Source organism: Macaca fascicularis, chromosome 2, assembly GCF_037993035.2.
Source record: "Macaca fascicularis isolate 582-1 chromosome 2, T2T-MFA8v1.1".
NCBI classification, from domain to species: domain Eukaryota; kingdom Metazoa; phylum Chordata; class Mammalia; order Primates; family Cercopithecidae; genus Macaca; species Macaca fascicularis.
This window is the reverse complement of record NC_088376.1, coordinates 148,165,643-148,187,868: the sequence shown is the minus strand read 5'-3', so window position 1 is coordinate 148,187,868 and position 22,226 is coordinate 148,165,643. Positions and strand designations below refer to the sequence as shown.

The 22,226-nt window shown below is 50.7% G+C and overlaps 1 protein-coding gene across 17 annotated transcripts; it reads right to left on the bottom strand.

Annotated features, from left to right (window-relative positions):
- Positions 1–310: 310 nt before the first annotated feature.
- Positions 311–15,056, bottom strand: IL17RE (interleukin 17 receptor E). 17 transcript variants are annotated; one of them, XM_005547771.5, is made up of 17 exons: positions 14,872–15,056; positions 14,497–14,671; positions 14,149–14,164; positions 13,405–13,524; positions 10,146–10,243; positions 9,744–9,903; positions 9,513–9,652; positions 8,326–8,394; positions 7,351–7,417; positions 5,616–5,791; positions 5,482–5,529; positions 5,357–5,402; positions 5,060–5,214; positions 2,662–2,730; positions 2,086–2,137; positions 1,908–2,006; positions 311–1,454 (listed from the first exon to the last, which is right to left on the bottom strand). In XM_005547771.5, exons 1-17 carry the CDS (start codon positions 14,946–14,948, stop codon positions 904–906), a joined length of 2,118 nt encoding a protein of 705 aa, XP_005547828.3. In that variant the 5' UTR covers positions 14,949–15,056; the 3' UTR covers positions 311–903. The 17 variants fall into 17 exon arrangements, 16 of the variants coding, with proteins under 16 accessions (XP_005547828.3, XP_073889013.1, XP_073889012.1 ...); XR_012431451.1 differs by lacking the exons at positions 10,146–10,243; positions 14,149–14,164; positions 14,872–15,056 and adding an exon at positions 2,860–2,981 and having other exon boundaries at positions 14,497–14,722; XM_074032912.1 differs by lacking the exon at positions 14,872–15,056 and having other exon boundaries at positions 13,405–14,164; positions 14,308–14,722.
- Between the last annotated feature and the right edge of the window lie 7,170 nt (positions 15,057–22,226).

The window sequence follows — 22,226 nt, the reverse complement described above, 5'->3', positions numbered from 1 at the left end:
AATGCGGTATGGGGAGTAGAAGGAACCCAGGACCCAGAGCCTGGCAGACAGGGGTCCCATCTGTGCTGTTGCTGTGGGCCGGTTCTGTGATGATGGACACACCAGCTGGCAAAGGCTCTGTTTTTCTCTCTCCTCTTGTAAGAATCACTGGGGGGATCAAGGAGATTGCCCCATCGTCCTTTGCTTTCAGAGGCATTGCTTGTAAGAATGTGACGGATGCCACGTGGTGTAGACACGGAGGATTTGGGCCAGCATACTGACACATACCCCCCAGGCAGGCTCCTCAGCCACACTAGAGAAGCACACTGTGTTTTTTAGTTTGTCATGTTTGTCTTTATTCATCTTTCCGGATCTTGGTCCCCACCGCCAGCAACCACCCATCCCACCCCCAACTCCCATTGTCCTTAACACCCAGAGCCAAAAGCCTCTTTTCCTAGGTCCGGAGTCCTCTCTCCCACTGGGCAGAGCCTCAGTGTGGAAAGGGAATCCCTGGCCCCCAAGGCGGTTTTCTCTCAGCTGTCCCCCGCCCCGCCACACCCCCTCACCCTCCTTCAGAACTGACATGGCGCCTGCCTCCCTACCCCGGCCCCAACCTCTCCAGCCTGGACTGGAGCATAAGCACACTGCTCTTTCTGGAGTTCTGGAGAGGAAGTGGGAAGACCGCCCTCCCCCATCAGAACAGGGGTTAGAGGAGCTCTCAGTCAAGGGAAAGCATGAGGAGGAAGAGGGACGCGCGCGGGGACTGGGCTGGGACTTCCGGCTTGTGAGGCAGGGAATAAGGCTTTTCGGCCAGTCGTCCTCGAGGCACCCCAAGGATTCCAGGGTCTAAGGCTCATTCCGGGGTTCTAGCCAGTGTCCGTTGCATTGCGGCCGCAGAAACTAGCGACTGCGGTGGAGCTCTGCTCAACCTAGGTCTAGTCGGGCGGCCTCTCGTTCCAGCAGGCTGCACAGCTCTAGGCGACTCCGTCTGCGCTGCTGCGCACCGAGGCGGCCCCAGCTGGTGGCCTCTGCGGAAGGCCGCGCTTCCAGCGCCCGCAGCAGGCGCGGCAGGTCGCGCAACAGGCGGTAGCGAGGCAGGGCGCGCAGCGGCGGGGGGATGTCGCCCTTGGTGCAGAGGCGACTGAAGTAAGCGAGCAGCAGCGGGCGCGGGGCAGCGTGGAGCAGGGCGAGCAGGGGCGTGGCGCGGGGGTCGGGGCCGCGGGCCGGGCGAAGGCAGGCGCTGCTCCACAGCAGCAGCACCGTGCCCTGCTCCCGCGCTACGCGCGCCCGCGCGGCCCAGAGCCACGGCAGTGGGCCCACGCGCGCCACGTGCCTCCCCTCCCACAGGTCCACGATCACGTCGCGCCCGTCGCCCAGCGCTGCCCTCAGCAGTTCAGCCAGCGCTCCTACCAGGCGCCGCTGCGCCTCGGAGTCCGCGGCGTGCAGGAGGAGCACTGGCCGCGCTGGGCCCGGGCCTAGTGGCGGGGAGCAACAGATGAAGGGGTGGGGGCTGAGAGACTACTCAGCCCTCTCCTCCCCAGCCTCTCCGGATACCGAAGGTTCTCGCCTCTCCGGCCCCGCCCCTTGTTTGCTCTGGGGCTTGGTACCAAAAGCAGCCCTAGCCTATGGGCTAATTAGATAAAGGCACCCCTTCTGAAAAGAGGGCTAGGGCTCCAGGCTGAGTACAGCGCAGGCTGGATTTCTGCCCCACTAGCCTTTTGTCCAGAGACTTAGTACAGTGACAATCTGCTCAGAGGGCCCTTTGCCCTGCCTTAACCATTCCTGCCCACTTGGGGGCCTGAGGATCCCTGCCTGGGTAACAAGAGACTGGGTGCAGTGCAAAGAGCTCAGACAGGGGAGGGTGAGGGGGCAGCTAGCCTCGGAGCTGGGCAGGTCTGACTACTCAGGTTACCCCCAGATGAGCTTACCTGACTGTGGGCGCCGGCAGGTGAGGGCCAGAACAACACCCAGTAGGGTGAGGAGGGCCAGCAGTGCCAGGATCAAGAGCCCCAGACGTCTGAAAGAGACTGAGTCAAGCAGGGTGAGGCCAAGCCCAGTTCCTCAGTGCCCAGCCTCCCTCTTACCTCCCCCTCCCCAAGAACTCACCATCTGGACACAAGAGGTGCTTCCAGGCAAACTGGACATCTGACCGCCACACCTGAGGGCACAGAGTTCCCCAGCCCTATGAACCAGGCATATTCTCCTCCCCAGGGAGCTGAGTGAAGTGTGGAGCTGGGGGAGAGGGGAGTTCCCACTGGCTAGGAAATTCTTCCCAGGTGGGTTTGTGTCTGCTCCAGCTCCTGGCCTGGCACAGCACAGGGCAATGGTGGCAAACTCAAGTGTGACAGGGGCCAAACTCGAAAAGTAAACTCAAAGTTGACCAGGGCTGCTGTGAGCACCTGGAGAGCACAGGCCCTGACTGAAACAATCAGACGGCGCTGAGCTCCAGGCCATTGTCACCATTCCAGAGTGCGGACACCCGGCACTAGGTTTTTCTGATTTTTCAACAGAAGTCAGAAATCCAGCTTTGTTTATATATGTAAATGGCGGTAAGTAATTTCGATTCAAAACACCGTGCTGGCCAAACCAAACATTTTTGCAGAATGGATTTTCCACGGGTGAGTGCTACCAGGGGAGTAGATGCCAGGGCTCTGTATGTAGAGTGAGAGTAGGTTTCCTTACCAGGACACAGCTCCCTGGCCTCAGGAAGGGAATGATGAGGTCTAGTGTCACTGGGCTTGAGCCCCGGGCCTGTAGAAACAAAGATCAGAAAGGCTCTCCTGAGGGAGGTGAATCTGGCCCTGTCTGGCCTTGAGTCTTTGCCCCTGCTATTCCTCCCCACCATACCCCCAGTCCTACGAGGTTTAGGCCAAGTGCCACCTCTGACAAGAAGGCTTCCTCAGCCACTCCGGCTCCCACTGATCTTTCCCAGAGTTCAGCTCCTGCTGCAGTCAGGTGTTTGTCAAACAGACAGACTCTGAGTATGTCCTCTGTGCCAAGCCCTGAGGAAAGAAGGCGGGTGCGGACATTGTCTTTGTCCTCTAGCAGCTCACAAACCAGGAAGGCTGCCTCACTTTACTCTCCTGCACAGCTGAAGAGGTATCACAACATGTCATTGAAAAGAATGTAAGTTTTAGGGTCAGGAGACCTGGGTTCAGGCTTACCTATTGCCTTTGTAGTCCCTAACTGTGTGGTCTTTGCATGGAGGCAGGTTATCTCTCTTTCCTAAGCCTCACTTTCCTCATTTTTATTTTTATTTTTTTATGTTTATTTATTTATTTTTTGAGACAGAGTCTCGCTCTGTCATGCAGGCTGGAGTGCACTGGCACAATCTCGGCTCACTGCAACCTCCACCTCCTGGGTTCAAGCTATTCTCCTGCCTCAGCCTCCTGAGTAGCTGGGATTACAGGTGCACGCCACCACGCCCAGCTAATTTTTGTATTTTTAGTAGAGACGGGTTTTGCAATGTTGGTGAGGCTGGTCTTAAACACCTGACCTCAGGTGATCTGCCTGCCTCAGCCTCCCAAAATGCTGGAATTATAGGCGTGAGCCACTGCGCCTGGCCTACTTTCTTGGTTTTTATGTGAGGGATAATAATCTTTATTTTACTGGGTTATTGAGAGCATCAAATGGGTATATGCACATGAATATCTTTTTAAATAAACTGCAATGTATATTCATGTATTGGTAACAGCTATTATTAGTCTGTGAACTCCTTAACTGTGTTATATACTTTTCTTGTATCTCCCAGAGCCTGCTACAGGGTGGGAACAATGCATACTAAATTGGACAGAATTTTAATTAAAAACTTTTTTTTTTTAGAGTCCGAGTCTCATGCTGTCACCCAGGCTGGAGTGCAGTGGCATGATCATAGCTCACTGCAGCCTTGGACTCCTGAGCTCACACAGTTCTCCTGCCTCAGTGGGGACTACAAGTGTGAGACACTGCACCTGGCCATCTTAAGCGTGACTTGGTCTTATATACCGTGTTACTATCACCTGTCTGCTTGGGAGCCCTCATACAATGCAAAACAAACGTATAAGCTGCAAGTGAGCATTTAAGAAATAACTGTTTGAAAGTGCTAGTCATGCTTAGTCAGCTTGGTGCTGTGGTATTAAGGGTGTATTTGACTGTGGTTTTTATATCAGATACATGGAAGATAGTCTGATAAAGTGCTCCTAGTCATGTAACAGGTGAAATTTGTCAGTAGTTTACAGGATTGTGCAGAGCCTGTCAGCTGCATGGGCTCTGCCTCCTGGGATAGATAACTTCTGCACAGGTGCCTTGTGGAGGCAGGAGAGTAGTGGTAGTGGACAGCTGGGTTCAAGGGAAGGCATCAATATAAAATGTTGTTTTGTTAGGCTAGAGCAGTGGTCCCCGACCTTTTTGGCACCAGGGACTGGTTTCATGGAAGAAAAGTTTTACACAGAGGTTGAAGGGGTTGGGGTTGGGGGAATGGTTTCAGGATGAAACCACCTCAGATCATCAGGCATTAGATTCTCATAAGTAGCTCACAACCTAGATCCCTCACATGCACAGTTCACAATAGGGTTTGCGCTCCTATAAGAATCTAATGCAGCCACTGGTCTGACAGGAGGCGGAGCTCAGGCAGCAATGCTTGCTCACCCTCCACTCACCTCCTGCTGTGTGGCCTGGTTTCTCACAAGCCACAGGTGGGTACTGGTCTGCGGCTCAGAGATTGGGACCCCTGGGCTAGAGAACACCTGAATGTGGGAGGGCCAGTCCCTTGCCTCTGTTATTCCTGTAAATTCAGAAACTGAAAGGATTAGAAAATGCTCCCTTAACTTGCAGTGAGCCGAGATCGTGCCACTGCACTCCAGCCTGGGCGACAGAGCGAGACTCCGTCTCAAAAGAAAAAAAAAAAAGGAAAATGCTCCCTTGAGGAATCTACTGTCAGCAAGTCAGCTGAACAAAGGCTGATCACGTAAATAAAGTAAACCAGATGGTAGAAGTCAGGGATTTGTTTGTTTCTGCCTTCCCAGGGTCTATCTCAATGAGGTGACAAGGAAATTGAGGGCTGTGCTCTGAGCAATAGGACCTAGTGGGGGCGAGGCCATACCTGGCTGACAGTGTACACAGGGGGCACCAAAGTGTCCTGCCCCAAGCCTGGGCGGCTCCAGGCAGCACTGAAGGTGGCATGCATTCTTGAGGAGAAATGAAGAATCAGCTGCTGGGCCTGGGTATCCATGCTCACATTCCAGGATGTGAGAGACCCTGTTTGGGGCAGGGTGGGGGTGTTGATAGGAGTTGGGCTTCGGGTGATGAATTCAGGGCTGGGCTGGGGTTCAGCTTGGTCACAGTTGGGTGAGGATGAAATGGGGCAGGGGTTCCCAGCAGAGGTCACTTATTGGCTTACCAGTCTGGTGGGGGCATTCAACATGGCTGCTGTTTCCAAAAGAGAACTGAGAAATATAGGAATGCAGGTTAGCAAGCTCCAGGCAATACCCACTACCCCACATCTCTTCTCACCCATGGTTGTACCTTGAAGCAGAGCTGGGGGTGCAGATCCACCTTCTCCAAAACATACCACTGTGGGAGGAGAGAAGAGTTCATCAGGGAGAAAATTCCTGGGCCCCAGTCCTGCCCACCCTGGTCCTGGGGGAACCTGTCCTCACCCCGTCTGACTCTCGAGCCGTGGCATTTGGGAGGTCTTTGCAAAGGGTATGCCAGTCTTGCCTCTGGCAGAGGGCAGCTTCCAGCTTCAGTGGGCAGCGGAGTGTCAGGGCCATGACCATCTGAGTGTGCTGGCTGTAGTCAGTGAAGTGCACTGACTTCCAGAAGTCCGAGCCATCTGGGCAGGTGGTAGGGTCAGTGGGTGAGGGTCAGCCCTGCTTCAGCCCCACCTTGCCACCCACATCCTGGGGGCAGCAGGAGATGATGTTTGTAAAAGTAACCAGTACTGTTCCTGGCCTGAACAGGTACTCAATCAATGAGCATCCCTTTCATTATCTGTCTTTTCTTTTTTGAGACAGCGTCTCACTCTGTCTCCCAGGCTGGAGTGCAGTGGTGCGATCTTGGCTCACTGCAACCTCTGCCTCCTGGGTTCAAGTGATTCTCATGCCTCAGTAGCTGGGATTACAGGTGTGAGCCACCAAGCCCAGATGATTTTTGTATTTTTAGTAGAGGTGGGTTTTCACCATGTTGGCCAGGCTGGTCTCCTGACCTCATGAACTCCTGACCTTGTGACTCACCCACCTCGGCCTCCCAAAGTGCTGAGATTACAGGTGTGAGCCACCACGCCCGGCCCCCTTTCATTACCTTTCTGTTTTTTGTTTTTGTTTTTTGAGATGGAGTCTCATTCTGTCACCCAGGCTGGAGTGCAGTGGTGTGATCTCGGCTCACTGCAACCTCCGCCTCCCGAGCTCAAGTAATTCTCCTGTCTTGACCCCCCGAGTAGCTGGGACTACAGGCGCGCACCACCATGCCTGGCCAATTTTTTGTATTTTTAGTAGAGACAGGGTTTCACCATGTTGGCCAGGTTCGTCTCAAACTCCTGACCTCAGGTGATCTGCCCGCTTCGGCCTCCCAAAGTGCTGGGATTATAGGCATGAGCCGCTGCGCCTGGCTTCATTATCTTTCTATCCAGGGTCTCTCTTCTCTCCTTCCCAGGCCTCCATTCTGGCCAGCTCCTTGCTTCTCCTCCAACTCAAAATCTGCTTAGGGTCCTCTCAGAACCAGGAATGTCTTCCCCTTCTATCTCTCCTGTCTAAATCCTGCCCTTTTTCTGACCCCAGCTCAGATGCCACTCCCTTTAAGAGGCCTTCTCTGCTTACAATGGCCCTTCTGGGGCTTCTCCCTTTCCGGAGTTCTTGCCCTACTACACCTTAACTATAACCCTGCCCTGTAAGTTCTGTAGGCTGCTTTATGCGATTCACTTGTGTCCGAGTGTCCTGCCTCTCCTTGAGAACAACATGCATACAGCACTTCAGACATCACCAGCCACTTTCACATGTAATATTTAATTCAGGCTTCACAAACGCTTTGACGGCAGAGCAGGTATTGAGATTTTACAGATGAGGAAAGTGAGGCTCAGAGAAGAACAACTGACAGAGCTGGGATGGGAACTGGGTCTTCTGGCCCATCGTCTTAGGACACCATCTCCTAGGCCTCCTATTTCTGAACTTCTCACAGTGCCTCAGTGCTCAGTGCTCTCTGATCTATTGGCAAGCTGACTGGTAGACTTGGCAGCCCTTTTCCTCACTGACTCCAGGGAAGTACCTGTATGCCTTCTGGGGGCTTCTCCCAGCAAACGTGTGAAGTGTAGTGTGTGTGTGTGCGTGCATGTGTGTGTAGGAGACAGAAAGAGAAAGGGAATGTGTGTGCACAAGGGTGCATGTCAGCAGCACTCACAGGCTTCCGGCCAGCTCTGGAAGGGACATTTTTTGCGCCTCACAGTGTCCTCTTGCAGGTAGGATGCCTAGGGGGACAGGGGAGCAGGTGGGGAGGGTCAGAGGAATGGCTTTTCCAATCTCACTCAGACCTAAAACTCATTCTGGCTTTACCTTACTGTGACGCAAGCTGCCTGAGCTGGCCAGGCACCGAGTGGGAGGGGGCAATGTGGGGTGGGGGCAAGGGTAGGGAGGAACTCCAGAGCATAGGAGAGGGATAAGCAAGTGAGGGGCTAATTCCTTTCCTCCTAAAGAGAACTATCCCCAGAAAGAAGTAAATCCTGAGGTTGCATTCCTCAGTTTTGGTCTTCTCTGGCCTCCACTCTCAGCCATCCCCAAGGCACCCAGTGCTCTGTGTTAGCTCCTGACTCTGGAATGCCAACATGCCCACCTGCTGTCCACCCTGGCAATTGCTCGTGGCTCTAGGTCTCTGCCATCATCCTCCCTTAGGTCTCCCAGGTGACAATTTCCCTTGCCTTTTCTGTCTAGTCCATAGAAAACTTTCTGATATGTTCCTTAGACTTGTAAAGAGAAAAGGAGGACTGCCACAGAGGCCTAGAGGGGGCAAGACTTTTGGGGGCATATGGAACCCTGCAGTGGCCATGTACACACTCCTTCCTCGACTCCTCAGAACACATAGCGATGACAGCTGCCTATTCTGGCTCTGTGGGCTGAGGCCAGGTCTGGGCCAGGGAAAGCTGGGTTTGGATGGGGCTGAGGTTGGAATCACCCTAAGAAGGTCCAATGTTTAGCAGCACCCTTCCACCTCTGACCCCGTGTGTGGCTCACAGCCAAGCTGCTGCCACTCTTCCTAAGCATGCCAGTAACACTCAGTCCTTTTTAAACCCAGTTTACTGGAGATATACTTGACCAACTGTGCCACCTTGGCGACTTAGGAGCAGAGCCATGGACAGCCCACACCTTTTCCTTTGCTCACCTCTATGCACAGACAGGGCAGAAGGAATTCATAAGGCAGCTCTACAGTGTGGCCCCCAGACACAATTTTCTGTGGATGAAACAACAGGGGAAGACAAAAGATGCCTGAGAAAGAGCATAGGCACACAGACAAGGGCAGAACAGCGCTGGGATCTTGGCCAACACACCCTGTTTTTCCTCTTATATGAGATACCTCTTCTGATAAATCTCTCAAAGGTTGTCTGCTTAGTAATCTAAGCATTAGCTCTAGGTACTCTAGGTGGAGTTGCGGGGAAGGAGACAGGGAATACATTCCTTTATTGTGGCCCTACTGTATGCCAGGGTGTGTGGTGAGTGCTAGAAGCATTAAATCAATTCACTCCATGCTAGCATCACAGTGAACTTATGAGGTATCCTCACCATTATAAAAATGATGAGCTGAGGGTCTCAGGGGTACAGCAGCAGTCCCTGCAAATGGTACCAACTGTATACAATGGCATCCATGACAAAGGGAGGTTGAGGTGGGATGTTGGGGCCCAGGTTGGGAGAATGGGGGACATATCATTCTCTGAGTGGCAGGAACAAAGGGAGGGAGATGAAAGGGTAAGACAGATGTGACCATTTTGTTATGTTCTCAAACGGTACAACCTCTTAGGGGAGCTGAAAAGGCTTTTTAATTTTTTAATTAACAATTATTTTCTCTTACTTGTCACTAACTTAAAGCTCAAGAAAAGGCTTCTTAATGCCTAAATCACACTGAGGATCCTCTCATTAGGGGTAAATACCATACTAATTTCTCTGCTCATTCATGGTCATTCATGTCTGCTCCAGTTCTCTGCCTGCCTTTCCTGTTCTTCCAGGTGACAAGGCCCTCTGCCCTTTCTGTCTAGTCCAAAGAAGTCTTTCTTTTAATTTTTTTTTTTTTTTTTTTTTTTTTTAGCAGCAGGGTTTCACTATGTTGCCCAAGCTGGTTTTATACTCCTGGCTTCAAGCAATCCTCCTGCCTTGGCCTCCCAAAGTGCTGGGACCACAGGTGTGAGCCACCATGCCATGCCCAAAGAAGTCTTAATGATAGACCCTTCAGCTTGTAAGGAGGTCCTGGACAGTTACCGTCCCTTTCTGGGCCTCAGTTTCCCCATGTGTACAATGGGTGGCCTCTGTTGCTAGCACTGTGTGATCGGGCTTTTTACAGGGGATGACACGCCATACCTGGACATCATAGGGACTGCTCAGCTCCTCACACTCCAGTGCCCACTGGTGACAAAGACGCACACTGACCTCAGGGCCTGAAGGTATGTTCACCCGAATAGCCCGGGCCTTGGGCAGCAAATCAAAGGAGAACTCGGGCCCTGGGGAGAGGAAGGACTCAGTAGCCTTGTCTCTTGGCCTTAGCACCTCACCACTCAACTGAACCCATCTCCTATTGTACCCAGTGCCCACCTCCGTGCCTTTGTGAGTCCAATCTGGGAAGGCTTTCCCATGCCTCTGGATCCGAAGGTTGGGTCCTTTTAGAGCGAAGTCCCTTGTGGGAGATGTCTGGGGAGGGGATGGAAATGTGATGGCTCTTCTCAGACAGGCGACGACTAGGCAGCGGCTTCCTCTAAAGGCAGAGAAAAAGGTTGGCCTCGGGCCAGGAATCAGGAAACCTGGCTTCTGTTTCTGCCTCTGGAATCTGAGGTACTGTGGCAGCTGCTCAAACTCTTTTGGCCTCCCTAGCTGTGTAATAGACAGAATACTTCATCTCCACACTTTCTGTCTCACATGGCTGGAGAACCAAATGAGAGGCCAGAAAGCAAAGGCCTGTGGGGCATTGGGTAGGGCTGGAACTGAAAGGGAGAGTACCTGAGCAGGTGCTGGCATCTTGTGTCTCCTACAGAAATTGAATGTGGAAGACTTTTTGGATTTCTGTACCAGGAGGTGGAAGAAGCCCCACTGAAGACCTGTGCAGGGGGGGACATACTTACTATCTAGCCTTCATTACCCCTCCCCTACCTGGAGATATAGCCCAGGGTTAGATAGTAAGATTTTATTTTATTTTATTTTATATTTTATATTTTATTTTATTTTATTTTATGACGGAGTTTCGCTTTTTGTTGCCCAGGCTGAAGTGCAATGGCACGATCTCGCCTCACTGCAGCCTCCACCTCCCGAGTTCAAGTGATTCTCCTGCCTCAGCCTCCCGAGTGGCTGGGATTACAGGCATGTGCCACCATGCCCAGCTAATTTTGTATTTTTAGTGGAGACGGGGTTTCTCCATGTTGGTCAGGCTGGTCTCGAACTCCAGACCTCAGGTGATCTGCCCACCTTGGCCTCCCAAAGCACTGGGATTACAGGCGTGAGCCACCGCGCCTGATAGTAAGTCATTTTAAATCAAGGAGGGTAAGGATGTCAAACTTCTTTAGTCTTGAAAATTATGATGCAGTCAAGAAAGGATTGGCCGGGCGCGGTGGCTCAAGTCTGTAATCCCAGCACTTTGGGAGGCCGAGACGGGCGGATCACAAGGTCAGAAGATCAAGACCATCCTGGCTAACACGGTGAAACCCCGTCCTCTACTAAAAAGTACAAAAAACTAGCTGGGCGAGGTGGCGGGCGCCTGTAGTCCCAGCTACTCGGGAGGCTGAGGCAGGAGAATGGCGTAAACCCGGGAGGCGGAGCTTGCAGTGAGCCGGGATCCGGCCACTGCACTCCAGCCTGGGCGACAGAGCGAGACTCCGTCTCAAAAAAAAAAAAAAAAAAAAAAAAAAAAAAAAAAGAAAGGATTAATTTCTTTCTTTTTTTTTTTTTTTTTTTTGAGACGGAGTCTCGCTCTGTCGCCCAGGCTGGAGTGCAGTGGCGCGATCTCGGCTCACTGCAAGCTCCGCCTCCCGGGTTCACGCCATTCTCCTGCCTCAGCCTCCCGAGTAGCTGGGACTACAGGCGCCCGCAACCGCGCCCGGCTAATTTTTTGTATTTTTAGTAGAGACGGGGTTTCACCGTGGTCTCGATCTCCTGACCTTGTGATCCGCCCGCCTCGGCCTTCCAAAGTGCTGGGATTACAGGCGTGAGCCACCGCGCCCGGCCAGGATTAATTTCTTAAGCAGAGAAAAAGCTATATATACAAAGATATTCATTTTAGCATTCTTTTATTTGTCTCGCTCTGTTGCACAGGCTGGAGTGCAGCGGCGCGATCTTGGCTCACTACAGTCTCTGCCTCCCTGCTTCAAGCGATTCTCCTGCCTCGCCCCCTAAATAGCTGGGACTACAGGTGCCCGCCACCATGCCCAGCTAATTTTTTGTATAATTAGTAGAGACGGGATTTCACCATGTTAGCCAGGATGGTGTGGATCTCCTGATCTTGTGATCCGCCTGCCTCGGCCTCCCAAAGTGCTGGGATTACAGGCATGAGCCACCACACCAGCCTCTGCCTCTCTCTCTTTCCTTCTTTCTTTCTCCCCTTCCTTCTTTCCCTCCTTCCCTCCTTCCCTCCTTCCTTCCTTCTTTCCTTCCTTCCTTGACAGGGTTTTGCTCTGTCACGCAGGCTGGAGTGCAGTGGCACAATCACTGCTCACTGCAGTCTTGAACTCTTGGGCTTAAGCAATCCTCTCACCTCAGCCTCCTGGGTAGCTGGGATTACAGGCATCCACCATCACGCCTGGCTAATTTTTGCATTTTTAGTAGAGATGGGGTTTCACCATGTTGACCAGGCTGGTCTCAAACTCCTGACCTCAGGTGATCTGCCTGCCTCAGCCTCCCAAAGTACTGGGATTATAGGCATGAGCCACTGCATCCAGCCCTGTGGCATTATTTCTAACAGCAAACATTTAGAAAAATTAGACACTGCCAGTTCTTTTTTTTTTTTAAGACAGGGTCTCACACTGTCATCCAGGCTGGAGTGCAGTAGCACTATCTTAAGTGACTGCAACCTCCACCTCCTGAATTCAGGTGATCCTCCCACCTCAGCCTCCCAAGTAGCTGGGACTTCAGGTATGCACCACCACATCCAGCTAATTTTTGTATTTTTTTTTGTAGAGATGGGGTTTTGCCATGATGGCCAGGCTGGTCTCAAACTCCTGGACTCAAGCGATCCACCCACCTCAGCCTCCCAACGTGCTGGGATTACAGGTGTGAACCATCACACCTGGCCCAGAAACTGCCTTTTTTTTTTTTTTGGAGATGGAGTTTTGCTCTTGTCGCCCAGGCTGGAGTGCAATGACACGATCTCGGCTCACTGCAACCTCTGCCTCCTGGGTTCAAGTGATTCTCCTGCCTCAGCCTCCTGAGCAGCTAGGATTACAGGTGTCCGCCACCACACCCTGCTAATTTTTTGTATCTTTAGTAGAGACGGGGTTTCACCACGTTGACTAGGCTGGTCTCAAACTCCTGACCTCAGGTGATCAGCCTGCCTCAGCCTCCCAAAGTGTTGGGATTACAGGTGTGAGCCACCACGCCTGGCCTAGAAACTGCCAATTCTTTTTTTTTTTTTTTTTTTTTTTTTTTTTTTTTGAGACGGAGTCTCACGCTGTTGCCCAGGCTGGAGTGCAGTGGCGCGATCTCGGCTCACTGCAAGCTCCGCCTCCTGGGTTCACGCCATTCTCCTGCCTCAGCCTCCTGAGTAGCTAGGACTACAGGCGCCCACCACCGCGCCCAGCTAATTTTTTGTATTTTTAGTAGAGACGGGGTTTCACTGTGGTCTCGATCTCCTGACCTTGTGATCCGCCCGCCTCGGCCTCCCAAAGTGCTGGGATTACAGGCTTGAGCCACCGCGCCCGGCCGAAACTGCCAATTCTTAAGCAATGTAAGGGCATTTAGTATGTACCAGGCACTGAGCTAAGCAATTAAAATATAGAGTAAGAAAGAAGATCCTGCTTTACAAATAAATGGTAATAACAATAAATCCATAGCTTTTAATTCCAAGAATCTCAGCTGAAAAAAATACCTTCATAAAATTGTACAATTGGATTCATGAATATCAGTCATAGTGTGCTATTTTAGGATAATCCAAGTCCCCGTTGAGGTTACAACAAGACAAATATCTATTCTAGTAAGTCCCACTTGCTCAGCCTAGGCGGTCGCTCAAAATGTTCTCTTCACTGAGAATGGCCCAAGGGCCTGTTTCTCGTACCTGAGCGACCTGACAGCAGATGTTGGCACAAACAGCGGGAACAGTGCCAGACTCGCACACACCAAGGCTTTGTGGAGAAGAGGGCCCACCAGGTGCGGCAAGGGATATGGGCAGAACTTCCTGGGAAAGATGGAAGGGAAAGCAAATGATAGGGTCTAAGAAGGTCCCTCCTACCTCAGACAAGCTGGATTTGAGGCCAAGCTCTGTCACTTACATCCTGGAAGTATGACTTGGGGGGTTATAGGACCTGTCTAAGGATCAGTTTCCTCATTCATAAAGCGGGTCTGTTATAAAAATCAAAATAGTAGTGCATGGGAAAATGTCTTGTGAAGTAGAACATACCATAAAATAGGAAGGATTATTGTTGTATTACTGATAGAAGTGAGGGATCAGTTAAGGGGAGGAACCAACATATACGGAGCACTTGGAGATTTACCCATGTTTCTCATCTAATCCTCCTTACAGATCAAAAGCAACACTGCCTTTAGTGTACAATCATTTCTACTGTGCTACTACCCCTCAGAAACTGAGGGTTAGTTGGAGGGGTTAGGTGCACAGTCTGAGGCCACACGGGAGTCTGGCAGAACTGCAACGTGAATCCAGGCTTGTCATGATTCCAAACTTTTTCCTTGATATTGTGGTACTTCCCAGGTTGGGAACCGAAAATTAGAATGGAGGGCTTGCTGGGCATCTGGAGAAATAGTGGGCGTGGGGAGGAGCAATGGGGCAGGAAACGCGACTCACCAGTGAAACTATCATCCTGAGGCACAGGGCCCAATAGGGAAAAGAAAGGAGAGAGCTATTATTAGGACGGACTCCCATAAGGAGCATTCTTGGGGTCTTTGCTTCAAATCAGCGAATTCTGAGTCCCATAGCTAATAGCCCATACCCTCTGGCTCTTACCTTCCCAGCTCCACCCTGTCCAGGCCGTCAGCACAAAGGACCTTGGCTACCCCTTTGAGATTATGTAGAGGACACATCGAAGCTGCCACCAGAGCACAGGGACTGCAGAGGTAGCACAGGGCGGGCAGGGGAGTGGGGAGCTTTATAGCTGTGCTAGGCAGGTGTCCCTACCTGGCAGCAGCACCTTACCATGTGGGAGGCCAGAGGACAGCGGGTGTTCCAGTGGGGCAGGTGGGGACAGCCAATCGCAGCAGAGTCAGAGAGGTCGATGACTACCAGGAGGAGAGGCAGGAGCAGGGCTGACGGTCTGAAGCTCCCCATGGGCTTCTGTGCAATTAGGGCTCCCAGAACATGGCTGCATGGCCTGAAGGTGGGTGGCAGGGCCTTGTTGTGCAGCAGCGAAGAACACAGTACCAGCAGGAGCCCTCGCCCCAGCCTGCCCTGGCCCCGCCCTGCCTGAAAGCTCCTCCTTGATCCTAACCAGCCAGCCAGGCCACATTCCTTCCCCTCCAAGTGGAGGGACTGAGGAAAGCTTGTGCCCCCCAAAACCCTACTGCCCCCCACCTGAAAGACAAGGGGCTCCTGCGGTGACTGAGAAGTAACAGGAAAGGGACTAGCATCAGGTTGGGGGACGCACGCATTTCTTAGCCCCTCCTACTCCTGAAACACACTGCAGATCTGACCAACCCATCAGCACACTGTTGAACTTGTGTCTCCCACAGACATGTGCTTCACCCCCTCACTTAGAGAATTAGTCGAGATCTTAAGCACTACTCAGCACTGGGTGCTGGAGATACAGAGGTGACTGAGGCACCATTTAGAGTGGGGAGGAAAAAAAGCACTCTAGGATGCACGTGAAACCCATATGTACCCTGGCTTCCCACCTGGTTAACTCTCAGGACTATAGCCAAGTTCTCTCTACCCATGAGCCAGGTCCAGCTCTTCTAGGCAAAGGGCTCCATACCAAAGGGGCCCCTAGCTTCAAGGACCCACTAGTCAGTACAGCCTGCTCAGGAAGCCCCAGAGCTCACAGCTGAGCCCTGGAGTGGAGGGAGTGGGCCCCACACACTGACCTGATTTCCTGTGGTTTCCGGTGCTGGAGAAAGGCTGACGAGGCTCCATCTTTGTGGGAACCCTCCCCATCATCCCACAGCTTCCTCCCACTCATGGAGCATTTGAGCAGCTTCAGCCCTCACCTTGGTAACACACACACTGGAAAGAAAGTTGGGGGCACACCTACCAGGTCAAAGATCCTTTTTTTTGAGACCAAGTCTCACTCTATTGAGATTATTTTTAGGCTGGAGTGCCGTGGCACAATCTCTGCTCACTGCAACCTCCACCTCCCGGGTTCAAGCGATTCACTTGCCTCAGCCTCCCGAGTAGCTGGGAGTACAGGTGCCTGCCCCATGCCTGGCTAAGTTTTGTATTTTAGTAGAGACAGGGTTTCACCATATTGGCCAGGCTGGTCTTGAACTCCTGACCATGTGATCCTCCCACCTTGGCCTCCCAAAGTGCTGGGATTACAGGCGTGAGCCACTGCGCCTGGCAAAGACATCTTGAGATTGTTACTGTCCCCTTGCAACTCAATCTAGACCACCTTTCAGTGGCCTAACCACAGCCTGCTTTCGACCAATTCTATTCTTGTGTTTAGGTTCATTGTCTGAAGGCTGCATCCTACCCATTATCCTAAAAGTACCCTCTAGCTTTTTGAGTTCATGAAAAGATAAAAACTCTTATCCTTTATGTTTCTCCAAACCTAGTAAGGAAGCAGACCACTACTACTCCTGCTGCCCTCCTCCCCCCACCTTGCCTAGTTCACAAGACAGGAGTAAAGGGAGAAAGAAACAAAAGTAAGATAAATAGCCAGACAACCTTGGCACCACCACCCGGCCCTAGGAGTTAAACAAAGTAATAATAATAACATCAACCCCTGGCCTAAACTACTTGTGTTATCTGTAAATTCCAGACACTGTATGAAAAAAGTATTGTAAAACTTTTTGTTCTGTTAGCTGATGCATGTAGCCCCCAGTCATGTTTCCCATGCTTGCTCGATTTATCACGACCCTTTCACGTGGACCCCTTAAAGTTGTAAGCCTTTAAAAAGGCCAAGTATTTCTCTCTCGGGGAGCTCGGCTCTTAAGACGCGAGTCTGCCGACGCTCCCGGCCGAATAAAAAACCTCTTCCTTCTTTAATCTGGTGTCGGAGGAGTTTTGTCTGCGGCTCGTCCTGCTACACTAGCAGTAGGAGAAACATAGGGGGAAGTATGTGCTGCGTAATTGAATAAATGTCATTTTATATTTCATCTATGTAGTTTATCTGTTTCACACTTCACAAAACACTTTCATATTTAATCCTCCTAACCCTGTGAGACAGGTAAGTGATAATTATTGTTTTCATTTCATTAAAAGAGAGATAAGGAAGCAGAGGGATAATGACTTGGACAAGGTCAAAGTCTATAGCCCAGGGAGCTGCACTTTTGCTAGGCCCTTGCAACTTAATTCTCTCTTTTTTTTTTTTTTTCTGAGACAGAGTCTCACTCTGCCACCGAAGCTGGAGTGCAAATGGTGCAATCTCAGGTCACTGCAACCTCCACTTCCCAGGTTCAAATGATTCTCCCACCTCAGCCTCCCAGCCTGGCCTCCCAAAGTGCTGGGATTACAGGCATGAACCACAGCACCTGGCTTTTTTTTTTTTTTTTTTTTTTTTGAGATAGTCTTGCTCTGTTTCCCAGGCTGGACTGCAGTGGTGTATTCTTGGCTCACTGCAAACTCCGCCTCCTGGGTACAAGTGATTCTTGTGCCTCAGCCTCCCGAGTAGCTGGGATTACAGCTGTACACCACTATGCCTGGCTAATTTTTGTATTTTTAGTAGAGACAGGGTTTTGCCACGTTGGCCAGGCTGGTCCTGAACTCTTGGCCTCAAGTGATCCATCTGCTTCGACCTTCCAAAGTGCTAGGATTATGGGCATGAGCCACTGTGCCTGGCCCCAATTCTCTATCATCCTATGGTCTTCCCTCCCACAGCCTCATCTTCCTCTGTTCTTGGAACCCAAAAGGGTCTGCCTGACACAGACCCTAACACAGTATGCCTTTTGGCCTTGAAGCCCTTCTCTGCAAACAAAACAGTGAGATCTGAAAAGAGGAAAGGGTGGTTTGGCCATACTAAAAATAGGTTAGAGAACCTTCCCCCAAATTCTACCTAACAGTGGTTTAGATCTATATAAATAATGAGGTCTTTTTTTTCTTTTCTTTCTTTTTTTTTTGAGACAGAGTCTCACTCTATCACCCAAGCTGGAGGACAATGGCGCAGTCACCACTTACTGCAGCCTCAACCTCCTGGACTCAAGTGAATCCTCCCTTCATAGGCACATGCCATTTTGCCTGGCTACATACAGGGTCTGGCTATGGTGCTCAGGCTGGTCTCAAACTCCTGGCCTCTAGCAATTATCCTGCCTCAGCTTCCCAAGGTGCTGGGATTACAGGTGTGAGCCACTGCGCCTGGCCAATAATGAGTTTTCTTTTTTTATTTTATTTTATTTTTTTCTGAGACGGAGCCTTGCTCTGTCGCCCAGGCTGGGGTGCAGTGGTGCAATCTCGGCTCACTGCAAGCTCCGCCTCCCAGGCTCATGCCATTCTCCTGCCTCAACCTCCCGAACAGCTGGGACTACAGGCGCCCGCCACCTCGCCGGAATAATTTTTTGTATTTTTAGTAGAGACGGGGTTTCACCCTGTTAGCCAGGATGGTCTTGATCTGCTGACCTCGTGATCCGCCCACCTCGGCCTCCCAAAGTGCTGGGATTACAGGCGTGAGCCATTGCGCCTGGCCCAATAATGAGTTTTCTAACGCTGGAGGCATGAAGTGAGAAACTTGGTTCTATTCTAAAACAATCCTTCTTCTTTACCCTTATCTTCTGATCTCTCACAGAGAAAATACTGGTTAATTGCTCCTGGTTTAGGTATGGGAGGAGAAGCAGAAAAGAAAGAAATGGAGGTGGGGCGCGGTGGTTCACGCCTGTAATCCCAGCACTTTGGGAGGCCAAGACGGGCGGATCACGAGGTCAGGCGATCGAGACTATCCTGGCTAACACGGTGAAACGCCGTCTCTACTAAAAATACAAAAAAATTAGCCGGGCGTAGTGGCGGGGGCCTGTAGTCCAGCTACTCAGGAGGCTGAGGCAGGAGAATGGCGGGAACCCGGGAGGCGGAGCTTGCAGTGAGCCGAGATCCCGGCACCGCACTCCAGCCTGGGCAACGACTGAGCAAGACTCCGTCTCAAAAAAAAAAAAAGAAAGAAAGAAAGAAATGGAGATAAGAAGGAAGGAAGGAAGGAAGAGGAAGGAAGGGAGGAAGGAAGGGAGGGAGGGAGGGAGAGAGGGAGGGAGGGAGGGAGGAAGCGGGAGAGGAAGAGAGGAGGGGAGGGAAGAAGAGAGGGAGGGAGGGAGGAAGCGGGAGAGGAAGAGAGGAGGGAAGGGAAGAAGAGAGGAAGGGAGGGAGGAAGAGAAGAAGGAAGGGAAGGAGGATGAGAGGAGAGAAGAGAGGGAAAGAGGGAAAGAGGGAAGAAAGGGAAGTAAAACAGCATTCCAGAACCCGCTGGAAAAGTAAAAGGAATAAAGGTGAGGAAGAAAGGGGGAAAAAGAAAAGGAGGTGTGCATTTTATTTATTGTCTTGCTGGTTTACTTATTTATTGTAAAGACTGTTCCAAAAAGTATTTAAAGTACGAAGCACAGGGTGAATTCTGGCACAACCTAGGGAGGGGGAGAGATGGGATCAACATTTGCTGAAATCCTACTATCAGGCTCTGAGTCATGCGTTTTGCCCAGTTTATTTTATTTGTACTACAACGCTTGAGTTGAGTCTTATTACCCCATTTTACAGACTGCGAAACACTCAGGAAGATTAGGTAAAGTCCAAACGCACACACCTAAGAGCTGAAGTCAGTCCCTCACTTGCTTCTCTCTCCTAGGATTATGCTGTGGAGTTCCTCCCAACCCTTGCCCCCACCCCACATTGCCTCCTCCTGCTCGATGCCTGGCCAGCTCAGGCAGCTTGCATCACTAAGGTAAAGCCAGAATGAGTTTTAGGTCTGAGTGAGATTGGAAAAGCCATTCCTCTGACCTTCCCCACCTGCTCCCCTCCCTCCAGGCATCCTACCTGCAAGAGGACACTGTGAGGGGCAAAAAATGTCCTTTCCAGAGCTGGCCAGAAGCCTGTGAGTGCTGCTGACATGGACCCTTGTGCACACACATCCCCTTTGTCTCCTACACACACATGCACACACACACACACACACCACACTTCACACGTGTGCTGGGGGAAGCCCCCAGAAGGCATGCAGGTACTTTCCCTGGAATCAGTGGGGGAAAAGGGCTGCCAAGTCTACGGGTCAGCTTGCCAATAGATCAGAGAGTGCTGAGCACCGCAGCACTGTGAGAAGTTCAGACATATGAGGCCTAAGAGATGGTGTCCTAACAGGATGGGCCAGAAGACCTGGGTTCCCATCCCTGCCAATTATTCCTCTCTGAGCCTCACTTTTCTCATCTGGGACTCACCGCTATGTCTTCCTGGCCCTTTCTGCCAGAACATACTACTTGGGGAGATCAGCGGGTTTCTGGACCCTGTAGTTCACAGAAGGTACTAAACTTAGCAGTACAATTGGCAGGGTTAACAATGTAAAGAAAGAAATGAAATTGTTGGAAAGAAAGGAAAGTAGATCTTATAATGAGTTACCAGTGGTTAGACTCGTAGGAGAGTTGGGATTGTTTGGCAAGTGTCAACAAGGGAGGAGTAAGTGTGGCTGGAATAGGAGGTGGCCAATTGGAGTAAAGGCAATAAAGGTGTGTTGTAGGGCTTCAGCACAGAGGCCCTGTCTTCTTGGCAGGTGGCTAAGGCCTGTCTCACCTGTGGTTTGTGTCAAAATGAGCTGACCAAGACTTCATGATTAATAGCCTTTACTTGGGGACAAAGCCAGGAGCTCAGGAAGTCCTGGCAGGCCCCTGCACATGCTTAGAGTGCACTGTGGGGACCTTGGGCAGCCATTTTTCTTGTCACTGCCTTATCTGTGCGTGAACTCTGATCAGACCATGGAGCAGCAGCACCAGGTTCTTCCTGTAATGGCCAATTCCTAATGTCTACTTGGGGCAACTCTGCTCACTGATAGAGAACCCTGGGCAGGAAGGCCCACCAATTAGATCAATGTAAAACAAGAGTGGGCAAGTATCCCTTCTTTACATCTACTCTTCCAGAAGGATCAACCTCCAGAATTCTGAGGCAAGAAATTATTGCTGAGAGGTAGAGACTCCCAATCTCAGTGAGGAAGCCAACACTGCTCATCAAGGGAAGGCATTCTGTTACTCATTAAACCCCTACTATGTAGCCTGTTCATACATATTACCTAAGCCTCACAACAACCCTGGGAGTAGCTAAAATGATGCCCATGTGTCAGATCAAGAACAGAGGCTCAGGTATCTTGCACAAGGCAAAAGTTAGTAAAATGCCTGGCTGGAATTCCCACCTACGGCTGTCTAATATAAGAAACTGTTGGCCAGGCACGGTGGCTCACGCCTGTAATCCCAGCACTTTGGGAGGCCAAGGTGGGTAGATCACTTGAGGTCAGGAGTTCGAGACCAGCATGGCCAACATGGTGAAACCCCATCTCTACAAAAATATAAAAATTAACCAAGTGTGAGCAGAGGTTGCAGTGAGCTGAGACTGTGCCACTGCACTGCAGCACAGGCGACAGTGAGTCTCAAAAAAAAAAAAAGAAGAAACTGTTCATTCCATTATACCACATTGCCTTTCTCATGGCCTAGATGATCTCTAATAGTCCCTTCAACTCCTATATTCTCTAATCTTGTAAAGATCAGGAAATAAATAACCATCTTTCACATTTATATAATGATACATAGTTCATAAAGCACTTTCACAATATTTCAACTTTTTTTTTTTTGAGACAGAGTCTCATTCTGTCACTCAGGCTGGAGTGCAATGGCGCTATCTCGGCCCACTGCAACCTCCGCCTCCTGGGTTCAAGCAATTCTCCTGCCTCAGGCTCCCGAGTAGCTGGAATTACAGGCACCCACCACCATGCCCATTTGTATTTTTAGTGGAGACGGGGTTTCACCATGTTGGCTAGACTGGTCTCAAACTCCTGACCTCAGGTGCTTTGCCTGCCTCGGCCTCCCAAAGTGCTGAGATTACAGGTATGAGACACTGCACCCGGCCACCTTATTTGATCTTTAAAACAATCTGTGAAATAGGGAGAGTTGATTTTAGTCCTGATTGGTAGATGCATTGGTACTTGAACATATATTCTGATTCAAATAATGTTCTTTCTACTAAATCAAGATACAAGGGAATCTTGTTTGCTTCAGGGAACACAACCATGAGGCAGGAAAAGGTGATAGGAAAGGTCCACAAAAGCAAAATTTCAACAACCTAACAAGTAGAAAACTAACATAAACCAAATAGTTTTGGTTTGTTTGCATTGTTGACAATAATTTTCATAATGGGTCTTTGATAATACTCTAAGTCCACAAAGTACCATTCCAGTAACCAAAGAAATTTCAAACTATTTGCATCCCAATTCTTTAAAAATGAGCAATCTGCGTCTGGTGCACATACTAACCCCATTATCCATACATTTCCATCTACTAGTGCTCTCCGAATTCTATCTCTACTTCAGTTTGGTTCTATCCTCTGTGAAATACACCCTGACTTTAGTTTACAATAATTGTCTCAAGAATTGCATGTGAGGCTGCACACAGTGACTCACATCTGTAATCCCAGCACTTTGGGAGGCCAAGGCAGGATGATCACCTGAGGTCAGGAGTTTGAGACCAATCTGGCCAACATGGTGAGACCCTGTCTCTACTAAGAATACAAAAATTAGCCACACGTCTGTAATCCCAGCTACTCAGGAG